The 20,620-nt window shown below is 49.1% G+C and overlaps 1 protein-coding gene and 1 non-coding gene across 7 annotated transcripts in view; both read right to left on the bottom strand.

The window, feature by feature from the left end:
- The window catches only part of BDH1 (3-hydroxybutyrate dehydrogenase 1), a 65,640-nt gene that overhangs the window by 10,165 nt on the left and 34,855 nt on the right, over positions 1–20,620 (bottom strand). For all 6 annotated transcript variants that reach the window (XM_006156753.3, XM_006156758.3, XM_006156756.3 and 3 more), the window contains exons 3-5: positions 13,852–13,918; positions 12,837–12,947; positions 683–824 (exon numbers count right to left, since the gene is read on the bottom strand). In XM_006156753.3, the coding sequence (XP_006156815.1) occupies positions 683–824; positions 12,837–12,947; positions 13,852–13,918 (320 nt within the window). The remainder of the gene's footprint in view (positions 1–682; positions 825–12,836; positions 12,948–13,851; positions 13,919–20,620) is intronic.
- LOC114009316 (small nucleolar RNA SNORA31) lies at positions 13,451–13,573 on the bottom strand. Its single transcript, XR_003550761.1, has one exon. It is a non-coding gene; the product is annotated as a small nucleolar RNA SNORA31 (small nucleolar RNA).

Below are 20,620 nucleotides of genomic sequence, written 5' to 3'. Positions count from 1 at the left end.
ACATGCCCCCCCCTCCCCCCACTCCACCCCACCCCCCGTCATATTGCCACTCCAGTCCCCAGAGTCAGCTTTGCTTGTCTGACCAGGCCATTCCCTCAGGACAACACCCTGGCACCAAGGCCCTGGACGGCCTCCCTCCCTGACTTCATTTGCTGCTGCCACCTCTGCCTGACGTGACCCCTGACCCGGTGCTGTCTGCCAGCACACCCTGTGTGCTTCCCATCACCCATGCCCTGCGCTCCGCCCAGAGGGCACATCCCCGCTGTCTCCCACAGCTGTCCTGGCTGACCTGCCATGCACCCGAGAATGGACCACTGCCTTTCTTGTGTCCCTGCCTCTCTACACTGCTCGGCCCCCACTGAGCGAGGAGGCTGCTGAGGGCAGATTGTGCCTTGGCCAGCTTTTGTGTCCCCAGTACTCAGCCCAGCATCTGGCCCAAGGGGCATTGGCGAGGACTGGCTGACCTGACCAAACCAGGGCACATCACCCGCCACTCCTGCATGCCCTGAGTCACCCTGTGGCTGGGCTTCACGTGGTCCAATCACACGGGTATGTTCAATTTTAGTTGCACAGGTGTGTATAAACTTGAAGGAAGACTTTAAACAATAAAGAGGCAAAAGGAGGGAGGTATTTAGGAGGGTCCCCTCCATATGCTGCCCCTGCTGTCCCAAGGGGCCCCTACCTTTCTCAGGGTCCTTCAGGCTGGAGCGGACAATCTCCACCACCTTCTCCACCTCCTCGCTGCTGCAGACGTTGAGCTGGACGGTTCTCAGTCGGTCACTCTTCAAGCTGTCCAGCTCCTTAACTCCATCACCCCCTTTGTCCTGGGGAGGAGAGAGGACCTGGGTCAACACCCCTCCTTCCGACCCTGAGGCAGACTCGGGGATGAGGACCACGGCAGAACCTGGCCCCCAGACCCTGCCAAGCCCTCAGGCCTCCCAGCAACGGCAGACGGTATTCTCTGGAGGCCCAACCCGGCCTTTCTCCCGAGCAAATGGTTCTGCTTAACCCCTCAGTACTGATGACATACGAGGGGACTTGAAAACGGTCATGGAGATATGGAATTTAAATCTGAATTTACTTAGTGCAAAAAATTCTGAAATCCATGATAGTTTTTTCATCATATACTTCTTCCACTAACCTTTGAAGACCCTTGCGTATTAAGCACTGAGCTAAGTGCCATTGGCACAACCAGACAGGGTGCAGATCTTGCCCCCAAGGCCTCACGCCGGGAATCTTTCTCTAAGCAAACATGCGAGCACCCACGGTGGGGGGGTGGGGGATGGGGCACAAGCCCGTGTTGCCTTTGGGGGTATGTAAGCCCCAGATTGCCAGATGCTTGCATTTTTAAACTAGCAAATGGGATTTCTGTGGGAAATCTGATTTTTAAGAGTTGGCAATCATTCACGTTTCTACAAAAGCCACTGTGAGGGCCAAGCACGTCTGCAGGCTACATATGCCCAGCAGGCTGCCAGCTGGCCGCTTCTGCTTTAAGCAAAAGGCCCATGAACTCTAACTTGGGAAGCAGTGAGGGCCAGCCTCTAACTCCAGTTCAGTCAGGAGCCAGGCTCTGTGCTCAGGAGTGTCCCTTTACAGGTCTTCTGCCTTCTGGCTACAAAACAGGAATATTGCCACCTGTCCTGACCTGTTCAGATAAATAGAAGAAACATACATTTTTAATGCTACACAGCCTGTGTGCACGAGAGAGAGACAGAGAAAGAGAGACAGACACAGAGAACCCCCAAAGAGGCCTGGTCATGCCACAATCCTTTTCCCTCCAATTCTGCATTCTATCAGGATCCTGGCTCATGCCCATGGGCCAGGCAAAAAGTCACTGGGGCCAGCACCAGAACTTACTCGGCCATGTGGGCTCTGGCTTCCTCTGTCCACCACCTAACCACTGGGCTAATGGGCTGCCCCAGGAAACAGATCTTTAAGACACCTTAAACTCTAAAGTGCTACATGAGTTCATGTATTAAACATGAGAAAAGTGACCTTCGTTTGGCGAAGATTTCTTGGGTGTCTATCACGATCGAGCACTGTCCTAGGAACTGCAGACGCAAAGGTGAGTATCAGTAACTCGGCCCTGGGCTGACCCCGTAGCGCAGCAGTTGGTGTTGGGCATAGAAAGCTAAATCACACATGGTCGACAGCAGCTCAGGTCCTGGCCCCAGTGACTTGAAAAACACTGGGCATGTGAGTTCCCAAAATCCTCATGGGAAAAAGGAATGAAGAAAACAGAATTGCTGGGACCCTGTCCCCCTGGGGAGAGCTCTCTCGCTTTCTCTCTCTCTCGCTTTCTCTCTCTCTCTCTGGCAAGTACATGCACCACTGGCAATAAAAAAGTAATAATCCAGCCAGTTCTCAGAGTCACATTCTAGGGAGGGAGACAGACGAGTAAACAAACAGTCAGTATGGTATTTGCTGTATAAACCTGGTGGGAGGTGGGAGGGGCACAGCGGGAGGGCAGGCAGGGGAGGCTTTCCAAAGGCACTAACAGCTGAGAATATTAATAAGAGGGGGCCAGTGGGCCGGATGGGGCACTTCGGGAACGGTAAGATGCAGAGAAACGAGGAAGGGGTGGGCACGAGGCTAGATAGTTGGACAGAGGTCTGCGGAAGGTGAGGGAGGTGAAGGGTTCCCGGTGAGCTGCTGGAGGGGTTTTTGGGCACAGGTAATGGGAGAGAAGAGGGAAGGAGAGGAGTAGGTGGAGAGAGAAAACAGCCATGACGGGGCCTGGTCACACTGCAATCCTTTTCCTCCAGTTCCCCAGGAACTGGACCCCGGGCGTGTGCGTTCCATCAGGACCCCGGGCGTGTGCGTGTCAGTGTGCAGCCATGGGCTGGGACCAAACCCTCTGGGGCACGTGGGAGCTGGCCTCTTCCGCACAGCATCTAGCTACTGTGCCCCAGTTTGTGAAGCCCTCCAGCTGGGCCCGTGCTGGAGGGCTTCACAAACGTGGACGTGGTTTCTTGAGCGTGTACGGTGTTGAACGCCGTGCTGAGCCTTTGACGTGTTTTATCTCATTAGTTCCCGTATCACAAGACAGGTCGCACGAGCATTTCATCCTGTTCTGTGACACACCTTCCTTTCCACAATGAGGATGAGCTACAGTCAGTCACACGCCTCAGTCACAATGAGGATGAGCTACTGCCAGTCACACGCCGTCGAGGTGAGCGGTGCCCGGAACAGTAATGCCTCTTACAAGAGGGTGGGAGAGCGGGCAGAGAACGACGTGGTGGAGAAAGGCTACTCTCCAGCCCGGGCACACGCGCTGCTACTGAAGCAAACACCGCAGGCCAGGGCAAGTCCCGCGTGGCCAGCGTCTGTCAGGAGCGGACGGTTCTGTCTGGGCTGGGCTGAGCCTAGGAAGTGGTTTGAACGCGGAGGGCGCTAACCCCAGAACCAGAGAAACCATACCATGCAATCTCAGAGGGAGGTGGGAGAAAATGAGGGGACCACGTCAAATGGGGCCAAAAATGGTGGAGCTCATCTCTGGAGAGAAGCCCCCAGAACGTGGCTGAGGGGCCAGCTTCCAACCTGTTCTATGCACGGGCTCAGAGAGCAGAGCTAAGTTCAGCTCAGAGTAAGGAGTGGCTTTCACAGTCTGGAGACGGAGTGGACTCTCTGGGGGTGTTTGGACAGTGAGCGTGAGGGTGGGGAGTCCTTTGAGGATGAGGGGAGTGTTTGGGGTGGGTGGGGCACGTGGTGCAGGCAATCCACGCATCCATGGAGGCTGGGCTATCTCCCTCCAATGCTCCTGTCACCCCTAAACTATTATCATCAAAGCCTAGCTTTCCATTTAGGGCCCTCCCCAATGGCCTTTTGAAGAAGCAACATGGTGCGACCCACTAAGTCTCTTCCCAGACTTGGCATAGAAATGCCAATTATACCAGAGTCGCCTCTGCCCAGAGCAGCTGGGGCCGGGGCTCGGTGAGTCTGAGGCTCTGAAGTCCCCTACGTGTGCCCACCTTCCTGAACATTCGGCAGGTACTGATCTTCAGCGGAGCATGCAGACCTGGAGCTTCTGCTGCCTGTATCTGCTGAAGGAGGACTCCCCGAATGCCGTCCTGGAGTCCAGGGTGGAGGGAGCAGTGCCCACAGACTCCCCTCTTCCAGACAGCACTGAGGCTCCAAGAAAGCACGTGTCTGGCTTTAATACCGTCTCCTGCATGGTGTCCCTCCGAGGCCCTGAGTAGCTCAGAGCAGAGCCCACGTGGTGCGAACCCCAGAGAGGTTGCTGGCATCTGGGAGACTCCAGCTCGCTTTCGAGAGGTCTGAGTGTCCCTCCTCTGTCAGGACTTTGTCACCCTATTGTCTTCATTCAGCTCCTCTTGAACCCCAAATCCGACCTCTCCTTGTGCCTCTACCAGCACCGAGACAATGTCCCTGCAGTCCCCAGGGAAGCCCCTCACTCTAACCTGGCAGTTTGTCAATGAAGACCTGTTAGAGGAGACCTGGGGTTCATCTCACTGCCCACGGCCTCAGGCTCAGGTCCCTGGGAGGAGAAATCCTTCCCTACCTGCACCTAACAGACGGCCGAGGAACCCTCGCCGTCTCTGAGCAGCCTGCACCCCCTGCTTCTGACAATGGCGCCAGCAGGGACAGAGAGTGTCGGTTTGCCCCAGCTGTTCCAAGGAGACCTTCCCAACCACCCTCAGCCCACTGGCTGTAGGCGGTGGCGGCCTGTCCCCTTAGGGGTCCACCTGTCCTTCGGCCAAGTTCACATTGCCCAGGCCACACCAACCCCCTGGCTCCAGGGTTTCTGCACTCCCTTCTGCAGGTCTCCAGAGACCCTGGCCACCTCTGTCTTACTGCCCAGGGACGAGTCTGGTCCTGCTGGTGTGCTAGTGCTGGCTGACTGAGAAACCCACTTCTCTTCTCACTATGCCTTTAAACTTCATCTATTCCAGCTATTTCTCCACCCCTGGATGAAATTTCAGGCAAGTCCTGTAGCTTTGCTATTCACTCCCAGATAAAAGACAGACAGCCTCTTTGTTTAAAGAGTCCAGTTCTGTCTACTAATCAGATCACTCCAGCCCAGCCAGGTTTACAAACCCAAACTCTTAAATTATATTCGATTTAAGCTTCCCCTGCCCCGGGCCTGAAGGAGGGGTGGCTTCCTGGATCAAAGCCAGAACACAAACATTTGGGGGCCATCTGGCCTGGTCCTGCCTTCCTTCCCCAGTTCACATCCTCTTCTTTCCCCAGGGCACTGGGGCCGCCTCTACCCACTGGTGGTCCCTGGCTATGCCACCTCCCCCTCCGTTTCACGGAGAACTCCTGCTTATCCTTCCACATGGCAGTGAGGTGCCCGCTCCCATTAAGCCATCCCTGCGCTGAGACAGAATCTGCCCCACCCCCACCCCATGTACGAGGTCTCCTGCTGTTTCTCAATCACACCGTACACTCCCTCTCTGGGCTTTGTACACTCCCTCTCTGGGCTTTGTGCGTGGCTGTCCTTCCCCCAGCCATTGCTCCTTCACCTCCTTTGGGTGAGGAAGTTGTAATTTATCGTCCCAGTGGTCTTTTTTCCCCTCTTGAAAAACCGAACACCCCACCACAAACTACTACATTCACACTCCATCTCCTGTTCCTGCTTCGTTTTCTCCATGGCATCTACCATCCCGCAGAGAAGCGATTTACTTATCTATTGTAGTTCTCGGCTATCTTCCCCCGCTTGGATACAAGCTCCGCGAGGGCAAGAACTGGGACCAGCAGTTAGCGTAATGGCTATGTCGCTGGACTCCCATGTAGTCGACCGCGGTTCGTGTCCCAGACCCGGTGGCTTAAACTCACACCGGGCTCGTGTGTGTGCGTGCCCAAGATCCTGAGAGCAGAATGGAGGGGAAGGGATTGCGGCGTGGCCATCCCCCCTGGGGGCTGATTTCTCGCTTTCTGTCTCTCTGTCTCTCAGTCTGTCTGGAGAGTGCATGCACCCTATAGTAAAAACCTCTTCCAAAATATAAATAAATAAATAAGAGCTAAATATGTAAAAATATCTAGAATAAAATACCTCTGAGGGTGCTTTTCTACAGAGGGAAGCAGAGAAACGGGGAAGAGGCGCATGCAGGATGTGGTGGTGTGCAGGTGTTTGGGGTAGTGAGTGTGTATATGTGTCAAAATGAAGAGTGAGGAGTTGACATAGGACAGGGGAGACATCGTTGGTGCTGTTCTTGAGTTGACTCAAGACGATGAGAGTGGATCTGAGAACTAACTCTAAGTAAGAGCAGAGGGTGTTTGGGGACAGACATAGCCTGAATCCGTCATGTGGCTGACAGCTCAGAACCAGGCTGGAAACAAATCTTGCCGCTCCCAAGGTCGCTTACCCAGTCTCTGGTGGTTCTGAGCACTTCTGAGTGGCGTAACTAGAAGGCGTCGCGGGGCAGATGTCGACAGGCATGACCTGGCCATGCTCATGTCTGGTATTTTCTTTGAAACAGGAGTCACCAAACCACAGAATCACTACTGCCGGACTGCCAGCAGGCCAAGCTTGCCAATCCAGTTCTACTATCAGAAGTAAGAGGAAACCAAAGCCCAGGGAAAGGAAATGACTGCCCACTTCCTGGGTTAATGGTCAATCTGGGACTAGAATCCAAGGCTCTGCCTCTTTCTTGAAGGCTGCAGCCCTGAGCAGCCTCTGCCCTGCACTGCGACGTCAAGACATGGCCCCTGTGTCACTGATAAGCCAGCACGATGGCAAAGGTGCTGAATGTAGGACCAGGGACTTGAAAGGCACCAAACTTTTTCCGTGGCATCGTAGCTCCTGCCAAGACTTGCTGAGGTTGCCCACATTATGTAGGAACCCAGGTCCAAGCATGCCACCTGCCCACGGAGCCCTCCTCAAACAGGTTCTCTCGGGCACTGTCAGAGGGAGGAGATAGGAGCACACCGTCTTAGGGAACATTTCGGCAGACCTGAATAAGATCTAAAACCTGCATACCTTTCCAACGAGCACTTTCACATCTACCTTCACATTCTTCCTAAGACTCACCACTGAAAGCACGCAAAGATATATGTTCACACTTTGTGGGTAATAGCAACAGTCACAGAAAATGTGCTCTCCGGCATTCAAGTTACTTTAGAGCAGAAGACCAAGAAGATATTCAGAGCATGTCAGTGCAAATTATTTTTTAAACTTGTTTACACTATGGAAATGTTTACATTAAACAGATGTTTTTATAAACATATTACACCTAGTATAAAAAATTCTTTCCCTGGGTTCCTACTGCCTTAAATAAGGAAAAATATCTCCTCCAAATGCCCATTATCCCCTCGCCTATAGCAGTAGAATCCCTGACTTCATAAGCAGAGTACTCACTGTCTCAGAATACTCACTACATTTCCCAGCCCTCCTTGCAACCAGATAAGGCCATGTGACTAAGTTCTGGCCAACAGAATGAGAGCACAGGTGCTGAGGTGTAGAGTCTGGGTCAGGCCCTTAAAGAATAGGGGTGTGCACTCATAATAGAAATACGAATCAAGGGACCAGCAGATGGTGTTATGGTTATGTTACTGGGACTCCCACGTAGTCAACTGTGGTTCAAGTCCCAGACCCTGCAGCTTGCAACTCACGCCAGGCACTGTGCGTGCATGCCCAAGATCCCGGGAGGAGAATGGAGGAGAAGGGATTGCAGCATGGCCATCCTCCTGGGAGGATTTCTCGCTTTCTATCTCTCTGTCTCCCTGGTGAGCAAACATGGCCTATAGCAAAAATCTCTCAAAGAAAAAAAAAATACAAATTAAATACACTGAGACACATTTCTCATCTATCAGATTGGCAAGAGTGAAAAGCCTGAAGCACACTCTTGGGTGAAATTGTGTGGAAACAGTCACTCTCATACTCTACTGCTGGAAATATGAAATTACACACCCCAATGAAGGGTGATTTGGGAATATCTTTTAAAATTAGAACATAGTCTATTTACCCTCTGGCCTAACAGCAATTGTACTCCTAGTAATTTTCCCTAAAGACAAACCCCCAGTAACATAAAAATATACATGCCCAAGGTTATTCATCGTGGCATTACTTGCAACAGTAAAATATTGGAAACCTGGGTCAGCAGGTGGTGTGGTGAAGATGCTGGATGCCACAGGGCTGACTCTAGTGCAAGTCTCAGACCTAGTGACCTGAAAAACATGCCAGGCACACAGCATGCCCAAAATCCTAAGAGGAGAATGTAGGAGAAGGGATTATAGCATGGTTCTCCCCCTTGGGGGTGATTTCTCACTTTTCCTCTCTCTCTGTCTCTTTCTCTCTCCAGCAAGCACATATGCCCTACAGCAAAAAAAAAAAAAAATCTAACAAAGAAAAAAAAAATTACATTGTGAAAAAAAGAAAGAAGAATATTGGAAACCTAATTGCTTATCCACAGGAGATGGGAGGGCTAAATTATGGAGCTGCTGAAAAGGGGAAGCTCTCAGTGAAGTCCATACACAGAGATTTCCAAGACACATTAAGCTTTTGGGCCAGCTTCATGGCATGGCAGCAATGTGCTGTTTAAAAGAAGCTGGATCCCACATGGCAACCACAGTTCGAATCCCCGCCCTGGTTAGCCTGAAACACACCAGGCACATGCAGCAGTGCCCCAGATCTGACAGGTCTCCACCTGGAGGATGGGAGGAAGGGGACTACAGAGTGACCAGACCCGGTGGAGGGTGCATCTGTTTCCCTCTTTCTCACGTGCATGCACACTCTCTATTATGAATAATAGTAGAAAAAGATATATTACATTTTTAAAAGAGCATACACAATGTACAAACATTTCTGTAAGAAGGGAGAAGTCAAAGAATGGAATGGGAGGTGGAGGAATAACACTACTTTGAGTATATCTTTTTGATCATTTTGACTGTACAGCCTTGTTAATATTTTATGTATTAAAAAATCAAATGAAATCCACAAGAATAAAAGAAAACCAACAATCACATTATATTTCAAATAAGTCATATGAGGGGACTTTGAAGACTTTGTAGAAACATGGACTTGATGTATGAGTTTAAGTTGGGTCACACAAACTGAAACCCATGCAAGTTTTCCATAATATACATGTTTTACTTTTTGAAGACCCTTGTATACTGATAAAGTAAAAATAGAATTGGGGACCAGCAGTTGGCATAATGGCTATGTTGCTGGACACCCATGTAGCCGACCACGGTTCGAGTCCTGGACCCGGTGGCTTAAACTCACGCCGGGAGCGTGTGCCTATATGCCCAAGATCCTGAGAGGAGAATGGAGGAGAAGGGATTGTGGCGTGGCCATCCCCCCTGGGGGGGGATTTCTCACTTTCTATTTCTCTGGCTCTGTCTTTCTGGTGAGCACACATGCCCTATAGCAAAAACCTCTCCAAAAGAAAAAAAGAAAAAATAGAATTAAACAAAGTAACCTTCATTTTTCTTCTGTCTTCATCAGAGAATTGGAGAAAGAGAGGAAAAAAGAAACACCCCGTCAGGGTCACGCTGCAATCCTGTCTCCATCCCTCCTCTCTGGATATTAGGCAACGTGCACACATGCCCAGTGTGTCTTTTAAGCAGTCAGCCAGATTCCAACCACGTGCTTGGCCTCGTGATCTGGCTCCCTTAACCACTAAGCCAGGGGGCCACTCCTCACTCCCACCCTCAAGTAACTTTAAGCACAGTACTCCGTAATACCTTCAGTCCATAGACTAAAAACACTTTCAGGAAACCCTAAGCCCTGCTATGGTGGCTGTAGAGTATGCTGCTCAGACCTGCCTTCGGGAAACCCGGTGGGAGCAGCTGGCAAAGGGCTCCTAGTGGCTGCACCCGTTCACGGGCTAGGCACGAATTCAGGGCTACACTTGCCTGGGCTGTGCCAACAGAGCTCAGAGGAGCATAGCAGGAACATAGGCCATTCCTGCCCTATGTGGGCTCCTCCAGCAGGCCACCTTCCCTGGGGAGCTCCACTGTCCCAGCCAAGACTCCCAGACTGCGCAGTCCAAAGTGCTCCAACCTAACCCTCCGTCCTCCTGGTTTCCTTTCAGACCCATATTGCAATGGAAAGCCTTTCCCTGTCTTTCCCTGCTCCTTCCCCATTACAGGCCTTGCCCTAATCAAGCTCTTCCACATTATTCCTATTTTGGCACCGGCCTCTGGGAGGAGCTGAGGTGACGCATGTACTTAGTAGTTCACTGGGATGGCATGCACATAGCAATTGTGTATTGTAGGGTTAGCCGGAGGGTAAATATATGACAGTTAGGAATCAAGGTTCTCATTGAAGGAGAGGGAAGAGACAAAGACGGAACAGGTAAGCGAGGAGGAATACCGTAGAGTTGAATCACAATAGGAGGTCAGTATAACCTCATGCTTTATTTATTTTATGTATAAATAAACATATTAAAATCCTGCCCCCCCCTTTTTTTTTGGAGACATTTTTGCTATTGGGCACGTGTGTTTGCCAGGAAGACAGAGAGACAGAAAGTGAGAAATCACCCCCCAGGGAGGATGGCCACACTGCAATCCCTTGTCCTCCATTCTCCTCTCTGGATCCTGGGCACACATGCACACATGCCCTGTGTGAGTTTAAGCCACCAAGTCCGGGACTCAAACTGTGGTCGACTACATGGGAGTCCAGTGACATAGCCATTATGCCAACTGCTGGCCCCAAAATCTCCTTTATATGTATGAAATAAATAAACCATGAGGTTATACTATGTGTGTGTATCTGTGTGTGTGTGCACATGCATGTGTGTCTGTCTGATCATATGATCTCTGGCCACTGAGAGGCACAAAGAGCAGAACAGCCCCTGCCCCACTAACAACCACCACACCCAGTGCCCAGATCTTGGTTACTTAATTCCATGACAAGGAATGAAGTGACAAACACACGTGAACACAGAGATACGTATGTGAATGTTCACAGCAGCATTACTCAGAACAGCTGGAAGTCTAAACATTTTTATCCATTGATAAACAAATGTTTGTTTAAAAAAGAGAACACTATACAGCAATAAGAAGGAATACACTATACAAGAGTCCATGACAAGGAATGAAGTGACAAACACACGTGAACACAGAGATACGTATGTGAATGTTCACAGCAGCATTACTCAGAACAGCTGGAAGTCTAAACATTTTTATCCATTGATAAACAAATGTTTGTTTAAAAAATGTAGTATATCCATACAAGAGAACACTATTTAGCAATAAGAAGGAATAAATTATTTATATATTCTATAACAGGAATGAATCTCAAAACATGATGTTGCATGAATGACGCCCATGATTCCGTGTCTATAAAACGTATATGAGAAGGGCACTTTACAGAGACAGAAATCAGTATTGCCTAATCTCCGTGCCACTGAGGGCACAGAGATTAACTGTAAATGATCAACAGGGAAAACTCGGAGTGATGGAAAGCTTCTCAAAGTGGGCTGTGGTGACAGTCACACAACTCTCTAAACGGGGGGAGCTGCCCCCTAATTATCTGTGCAGCCGCGTGTCCCACTGTTTCCCTTCATGCACCCTAAATTCCACCTGCGTCCCAAAGGAGCTCCCACACCTGTGTTCAGGCCGTTCCTGCCCTCTGGTAGGCCGTTCCTCCTGCTCTGCACCTATGCCAGCATTATCTGTTCTCCGTGGCCAGACAGATGTCACCTGCTCTCTCCTGAATCATCCCTTTTTCTATGCACTTCCATTGAACGTTCTTAGACATCTTGAGAATCCTCTTCATTCCAATTCTTCAGCTTATCTGCACATGGCTATCCCCTCAGTATGGGACAAAGAGCTCCTTGGAGGCAGGGGCCAGATCTCATTCTTCCACAGCACCTAGCTAAGTGTCGGACACGTCATTGGCATTTAATGAATGAATGGAGAGACAGATGTTGGACGGATGGATGGACACATGTACAAAGCTATGAAGAACAAGACTGAAGTCAGTGAAAAAGGTATAGACTGTTTTAAGCAACAGATAAGCAACAGTTGTTAGAAAATCAATTTTGGGGATCTGCAGATGGCATAATGGTTCTGGCACTGGACTCCAATGTAGTCCACCATGGTTCAAGTCCCAGACCCAGTGGTTTAAACTCACACCATTCATGTGTGCGTGCATGCGTACATGCCCAAAATCCAGGGAGGAGAATGGAGGAGAGGGATTGAAGCATGGCCATCCTTCTAGGGGGTAATTTCTTGCTTTCTATCTCTCTGTCTCTCCTATGAGCACACGTACCCTACAGCAAAAATCTCTCCTAAAAAAAAAAAAGAAAAAGAAAGAAAGAAAATAAATTTTTAAGAAATTACAAGGGGGGACCAGCAGATGGCATAATGGTAAAATTGCAGGTAGTCGACTGTGATTTGAGTCCCAGACCAAGTGGCTTAAAACTCACACCAGGTGTGTGTGTGTGTGTGTGCGTGTGTGTGCACAAAAACCCCAAGAGAATGGAGAAGAGATTGAGGCATGGTCATGCCCACTGGAGGGTGATTTCTGACTTTCTGTCTCTCTGTCTCTCTGACAAGTACACATGCCCTATAGCAAAAATTTCTCTCTCAAAAAAAAAAAAAAAAAGGTAAGCGGTAAGGGCTGGCCCTGTAGCCCTGTGTTTAGGGGAGCTGGATCCCATGTGACTGACAGCACGGGTCATCCTGGCCCTGGTGGCTTGAAACCAAACTGGGCACATGTCTGTTAATGCCCCACATCCCAAGGATGGAGAGATGGAGGAGAAGAAATGGCGTCATGGCCTCACCCGTTGGGCCACACTCTCTCCCTCTGCCTCTCTCCACCTCTCTCTGATGAGCACATGCAGGAAAATTTCAATAAAAAAAAGTAAGTGGTGACTATGCAAAGGACAATGGTGACTATGCAAAGGACACGACCTGCCTCTTACCTTCATCAGGCAGCCAGCGAACACAAGAAAGCCTTTTGAATGCAGATGCTTGGCCAAGGAGAACCCGAACCCAGAGTCGCAGCCTGTGACCAGGACAGCCTTGCTGCCAACCTGTTCCAGAAAGTCAGGCCCCACGTTAGGAACCCAGGGTCCTGAGGCAGCGTGCTCAGGCCTCCCCCATCCCCTGGGCAGTGACAATTAATGCTTCCTGAAGAGCCCAGGCTTGGCTGTCCCCACCCCGCCCTGCTGTCTGGGGAAACGCAGGGACTAGGAAGCCACCGGGACTCAGAATCAGGAGACCAGGCCCGAACCCAGTCTCTGCCGCCAACCAGCAATGCTACTCGGGGAAGTAACTTCTGCTTTCTGGATCCGGTTTCCTCACCTGCGATCACCTTCATCGTCATCGTCATTGTCATCGTCAGAGCTGACGTGCTGTGTACGCACCGAGGGCAAGGCCTTGCACAGGCACTATTCTTACACTATTCTTAGTCCTTATAGTAACCCTCTATCAGAATGAGGACGACCTCACGTTCCAGTGCCCGACATGGTGACAGAGCTGGGCTGGAAACTAGAGCAGAGAGCTTTCAAATGCAAACTCCTTTTTTTTTTTTTTCAGATGTATTTCCCAGTTCAATCTGGACTGCCACACAGACAGAAAGCGCAGGGATCTTTTCTCCTGCATCTTAGTGCAAACCGTAAGAACAGCAGCAGCTTGTTCAAGGTCTATCAGGGGATGGGCAGAGTGTCAACTCTTGATCCCTAACTTACTGAGTAGAGTGGGCACTCCAGCTCCTGCCAGGCTTCCCCTGATCCCTCCTGGCTGGGAATGGCTAGAGGGTCATTCTACATTGGGGCCATGTAGTCTCATTACCGACAGGGGCTTTGGGAGAGAGGTCAGTGAGAAAGTGGCCTGGCAGCTCTACAGCCATACTCCGGGGGTGGCTCAGGGCCTGGGGCTCAGGAGGAAGGACTCTGACCACCTGACTGGCTTCCAGGTGGCTGGGCGTCCACTCACCGGGTCCACTTCACTGGCATAAGTCCGGCGCGGGGCAAAGGAAGCAGAGTAGAACAGCAGCGTGCGTCTGCAAGAGGAAAGGAAGCCATGAGCACGAGGCTGGAGTCCACCCCAGACCCTGCTCCTGGGCAGAGGCAACGCAGAGGACCCTCCGCAGCACCCAGACCACGTCAGCACGGAGGGCCTCCCACCTCACGCCACAGGCAACTGCTCCCTGGTATGGCTGAAAGGCTGCCCTTTCCACCAGGGTTGCCAGGCTGAGAGAAACCACAGTGGCCAGCTTCGCCACTGGACGGGAAGAACCCTCCTGAGAAGTCGGTCCAGGAGCTGCGTGTCCCTCTCATAAAGCTTCCTTTTCTGCTCTCCGAGGTGACGTCGGTGCACAACGTGTGAGACTAACTCCTCCCTTCAGTGACAGAGCACACTCAGTGTCTTAACCTCCCCCCCATAGGGTAAACGCCGATTCCCGATCGTTTTATAATTCCACGTTTAACTTTGCAATAACAGATTCACACAGTTATGAAACATGCTGAGTACTCTCACTCCGTTTCCCTAATGGGAGCGTCTTGAAAAGGACGACACCACAGTGCCAGCAGGATGCCGACACCGACAGTGAGAACACAGAGCAGTGCCACCATCACCGGGCCCTTCGCTGCCCTTTCATTGCCACACCTGCCGCCCTCCACGCCACACCCTCTTACCGCGAGCCTGTGCTCTATCGCCGTAACTGTCATTTCAAGAATGATGTACAAGCGGAACCACACCGTCCGCAACCTCTGGGGCTTTCGTTCAACCCAGTTCTCTGGAGATTCACCCAGGCTGCTGTATCAGCAGTCTGCTCCCGACCTGGCTCAGTGGCTCAGTGGTAACCGACTGCTCAATTGATGCTGGATCTCCATGGTAGATGGCAGGTTCAGTTCCCCAGTCAACCTGCACGGGCCAAGCATGTGTGATCCCGGCTGGATGAGAAGGCTGGGGGTGGCTGCTACAGGAGACCCTGACAAGGGTGTGGGTCTCTCCCTCCCTCCCTTCCCTCTGTCTCTCAATTTCATGGGGAAAAAAAAAAAAGAGTTTGTTGTTTTTTGTTTCTTTGTTTGTTTGTTTGTTTTAAATTTGCCATAGGGCAGCATTGCTCCCTGGAGAGAAACAGAGAAAGTGAGAAAGCACCTCCCTGTGAGGGTGTGGGGGGGTGGGCAGGGAGGCCACGCCATAATCCCTTCTCCTCCATTCTCCTCACAGGATACTAGACATACACATACATGCACATGGTGCTTTTTTTTTTTCAGAGAGGTTTTTGCTATAGGGCACGTGAGCTCGCCAGAAAGGCAGAGAGAGACAGGGAGACAGAAAGTGAGAAATCACCCCCCAGGGGGATGGCCACGCCGCAATCCCTTCTCCTCCATTCTCCTCTCAGGGTCTTGCGCACACACGCACCCATGCCCGGCGTGAGTTTCAGCCACCAGGTCCAGGACTCAAACTGCGGTTGCCTACATGGAAGTCCAGCGACACAGCCATTACGCCAACTGCTGGCCCCAACCTGGTTTGCTTTTGAAGCCACCTCAAACTGCACTGTTGGTCACGTGAGAGCCAGCTGCCTTAACCACCATACCACTGGCTAGCCCAGAATACTTTTTTTTTAAAAAAGTTTGTTCCTTGGGCCAGCAGGTGGCGTGGTGGGTAAGGTGCTGGATCCCACACACAGCCAACTCCGTGAGTTGAGTCCCAGGCCTTGCGGCTTGAAAATCACATCAGGCACGTGTGCATGCGTGCCCAGAATCCCAAGAGGAGAATGGAGAAGAAGGGACTGTGGCGTGGCCATTCCCCCCAGGGGGGTCATTTCTCACTTTGTCTCTCTCTGACGAGTGCAAGTGCCCTACAGTAAAAGTAAAAATAAATAAATGTAAAAAATTGTTCCTTATTATTCCTAGGTAGTGTTCCCTGGCAGGGCAGCACCAAGGTTTAACTATTTACCTACTGAAGGACATCTGAGCTTTTCGAGTTTGGAATTCTTATGAACAAAGCTGCTGTGAACATTCCTCTACAGGGCTACAGGGCTTTGTGAGACCACAACTTGTATTTCTCTTGGATAAATGCCCAGGAGTGCAATAGCTAGGGTGTATGATAGTTAACCACTGTTTTTTTTTTTTTTTAATCTGTCTTAGCTTTTCTTTTAAAGAATTATTTTTCTATTTAACTTATTTATTTATTTAAATTTGACCAGAGAGGGATAGAGTGAGTGATTGGGCAGGGTGGGGGGGAGTGTGAAAGCAAGCTACCAGGTCTGGGACTTGAACCGTGGTCAGCCATGTGGGAGTCCAGTGCCCTTAACCACCGCGCCACCTGCCGGCCACTTTTAAAGAAACTGCCCAGCTGTTAATGGAGGCAGCTGCAGTACTCTGCACTCCACACCCCACTGTACTGTGTTGGGGGAGCCAGTATCTCCTTATCCTCCTAGCACTGGATGTGTCACTCATTTTACCTATGCTGAAAACCATGGCATCTCATTTGTCTAATGGCTAATGATGTCAGACATCTTTGTCATCTGTCTCAGTCCGTCTGGGCTGCTGTAACAAAATACCAGAGACTGAGTGGCTTATAGACAACAGAAATTTCCTTCTTACAATTCTGGAGTGTCAGAAACCCAGCTCAAGGTGTTGGTAAGACCCTTCACAGAAGTTTTCACTGCACGCTCACATGGTCAGAGGGGCCAGGATCTCGAAGCCTCTTTGATAAGGTCACCAATCTCACTCATGAGGGCGCCACCCTCATAACCCAATCACCTCCTAATACCACTCCTAACACTCCAAAGACCCTACCTCCTAATACCAACACCACAGGTTTCAAAGTGTGAATTCAGAGGATACAAACATTCAGACCATAGCATCATCTAGATATTCTCTTTCGTTTGTTTGGTTTTGACAGGTTTTTGTATAGGCCACGTGCACTAGCTGGAGAGACAGAGAGAGACAGACAGAAAGCTGGAAATCATCCCTCGGGGGGATGGCCATGCAGCTATCCCTTCTCCTCCATGCTCCTCTTGGGATCTTGGGCACGCATGCACATGTGCCTGGCATGAGTAGAAGCAGACGGGCCCAGGACTCAAACTGCAGTCAATTACATGAGAGTCCAGCAACATAAGCATTACGCCAACTGCTGGCCCCTATATATTCTTTCTTGTAAAATATCTCTTCATGTTTTTCCCATATTCTAATTAGGCTGTTCTTTTAAAATTTGAGATGTTTATTGTTGTTTGTTTTTTTGTTTGTTTGTTTGTTTGCTAGAAGGTACTTGCACTTGCTGGAGAGAGAGAAATCACTCCCCGGGGGAGATGACCGCACCGCAATTCCTTTGCCTCCATTCTCTGCTTAGGATTTTAATCGCGCACACACGCACCCACAAATTGCTGTGTCTGGGACTTAAACTGCCAAGTCAGCCATGTGGGATCCAGCCGCCTTAACCACCAGCCCAACGTCAGGCCCTGAGTGAACTGTTTATGCTCTAGATGCCAGTACTTGTTACGCACGTGGGGTGCATTTCTTTTCTCCTAGGCTGTAACTCGCCTTGTTATTCTCTTAAGCGGGCCTACTACACGGAAAAGTGTTTCATTCTGATGAAGTCTGACTTACCTACTTTTCCTTCATGGGTCATGCTTTTGGTGTCAAGTCCCAGAGCTCTTTGCCTAAGCCCAGAGTCCAAGAGCATTTATTGTCCTAAAAGCTTTGTAGTTTTATGTTTTACATTTTAAGTCTGTGATCTATTTTGAGTTAATTTTTGTACAAGATGTGAGACTTAGGTCAAAGGTTGCTTATTTTGGCCCATGAATGTTTAATTGCTCCAGCACAGTTTTTTTTTTCCTTCTTCGTAAAACAAAAATTTTATTAGATTTATGGATTTTATAATTTCTGATTTACATTTAATTGTAGTACATTTTTTGTGGGGTACAGAATGGTTTTACAAAGCATGCATACAATGTGTGATCATCAAATCAAGGGTGTTAACATATTCATCATCTTCAACAAAGAACACTACTTATGCTGTGTACCTTCCAGACTCGTTCTACTAGTTTTTGGGTTTCTTTATATGTAAGATTGGCAATACTCTTTAAGATCCATAACCTACTACACAACCTATTTGCCTTGTTTACACGCATCCTTGAATGTGTTAATCATTTTTTCCCCGATTCTCCTCCTTCCCCCACCCTATGCAGTCTTTGGTATCTACTGTTACTCTTCTTAAAAAATAGGATATTAAGGCCAGCATCATGGTGGTTGAAGCAGTTGGATCCCATATGTCCAACTGTACAGTTTGCATCCTAAACCTGGTGGCTTGAAAAACACGCTGGGTGGGACCCAGATAACACAATGGTTACGTCGCTGGATTCCCACACAGTCAACCGTGGTTCAAGTCCTGGACCCAGCGGCTTAAAACTCATGCCAGGCACATGTGCATGCATGCTCAAGATCCTGAGAAGAGAATGAAGGAGAAGGGATAGTAGCCTAGCCATCCCTCCTAGGGGGTGATTTCTCACTTTCTGTCTCTCTGTCAAGCACATGCTAAAAAAAAAAGAAAGAAAAAAACACACTGGACATGTGTGTGCATGCATGTATGCGTGCAATAAACAGGCTATACCAGACACTGAATACCCCACTTAACACTCTGTGGCCGAAGCTGACATACTCAGTGGCATGAAAGTCCAGCACTATTTCTTGCAAATGTTATTTTTCCTCCATGGAATCACTTTTACCAAATATCAGTAAGACATACTTGTGCGGGTCTACTTTTGACCCTATTCAGCTTCATTGATCTGTGTTCCCACCTTATTTTTCTTTTTCAAAATTGTTTTAGCTGTTCTATGTCTTTTGTTTTTCCATACAGGTTTTAGACTACTCCTGTCTTTTATCTACAAAGAATCTGGCCGGGACTGATAATGTAAATGTCAGCTTGGGGAGAACTGATACCTTTACTTTGCTGAGTCTTTCAATCCCTGGACAGAGCATGGGTCTTCATTTACTTAGATTCTTGGTTTCTTTCATCACTGTTGCATAGTTCTCAATATGCAAGAACTGTTCGTGTTTTGTTCTACTTGTCCCTAAGTATTTTTCTTTTTTTTCCACATTTTGAGAGTCACATTTTCATTGCTAATAGAAAGAAATACCATTGATTTTGTGTTATCTTGTATCATATGAACTTGCCGAACTCACTTGTTAGTTCTGAGAGTTTTTGGTGACAGCTACAGCCTCACCATAGGTATACTTTACGAAATCCAAGAAGTTTCCCTCAATACCTACTTTTCTAAGAGTTTTTATTTTGTTATCATAAGTGATAAAATTTGGTTAAATGTTTTAATTGTTTTAGATAGATTTTTGCTATAGGATGTGTGCACTTGCTGAAGAGACAAGAGACAGAAAGAAATTACCTCCCCCACCAGGGAGATGGTCATGCTGCAATCCCTTCTCCTCCATTCTCCTCTTGGGATTTTGGGTACACATGCACACATGCCCAGCATGAGTTTTAAGCCGCTGGGTCCAGAACTTGAACCACAGGGGACTACGTTGGAGTCCAGAGATGTATTCATCATGGCATCTGCTGGTCCCAAATTTTGTTTTTTCTTAACCAGTAGATAAGAGTGTGTGATTTTTCTTCTTTAGTCTGTCAATTTGGCAGAAGACATTGACTTTCTAATAATGAGCCATAATTGGGTCCCTGAAACAAACCCACATGTTCATTTGTGGTTCATAATTTGTAAAAAATCCCTAAGTTTATTCATATTTTAAGGCTTTCTGTATCTATATTCATGATAGAGATTTTTGTGGAGGTTTTTATTTGCTTGCCTTCTTGGTACTGTCATTGTTCCATATGGAATCAGAATAATGCTAGCTTCATGAAATGAACCAAGAAGTGTTACTGCTGGGCAGAGGAGGGAGCTCTGGCTCCCCACCAGGCCTCCGCTGGTCCCTCCCTGGCTGGGCAGGGTAGGAGGGTTTCATCACTGCTTCCCGTGTGTGCGGGTGTGAGGATAAAGCTCTACTCTCCACCAGTCCTCCTCTAACAGCCCCCATCCCCAAGCTAATAGAGGTGTCTATGAAAGTCCTGGCTCCTGGGCCAGCAAGTGGCGTGGTGGTTAATTCTACATGGCTGACCACAGTTCAAGTCCTGGACCCAGCAGCTTGAAAATTACGCTGGATATGTGTGTATAAGTGCCCCAAATTCCAGAAAGAGAAGGGAAGATTAGAGATTACAGTGAGGTCATCCCAGTCAGGAGGCTGAATTCTCACAGTCCCTCTCTCTGTCTCTCCAGCGAGTGCACACACCCTATGGGAAAAAAAAAAAAATTCCTAGCCCCTACTTAGCTTTCTCTGACACTATCCCTGGTGGGGGATTGGGGTTTCTACAATGGCCTGGTGAGAACAGAAGTCTAGGCTCCCCACTGACCTTTGCTGGCATGGGTAGGGGTGAAGACACAACTTTTTTCTGGTTTGGCTGGAGTACCACAATCACCACCTAAAAGTTTTCTGTCTTGCCGGGCTGGTCATTTGGCTAGGTAGAACAGGTTTTTGTTGGGGCTTTTTGTGTCTGTGCTCATTGGCATTTCTAGGTTGCCAGCGTCTTCAGCTCTGCGTCTGGGACAGACGAAGGAAAAGAAAGCCCAGGGAAATCACCACCACGTCTTTTCTTGGGTCCTGCAGTCCCTAGTTCTAGTCTGCTTTCTTCTACCTTTAAAGGTCATTTTATGCTTGTTTTGTATAATGTCCAGAGTTTTCAGATGTAC

The sequence above is a fragment of the Tupaia chinensis genome, unplaced genomic scaffold, assembly GCF_000334495.1.
Source record: "Tupaia chinensis unplaced genomic scaffold, TupChi_1.0 Scaffold000515_1, whole genome shotgun sequence".
Taxonomy (NCBI): domain Eukaryota; kingdom Metazoa; phylum Chordata; class Mammalia; order Scandentia; family Tupaiidae; genus Tupaia; species Tupaia belangeri.
This window is presented reverse-complemented; position numbering and strand designations above follow the sequence as displayed.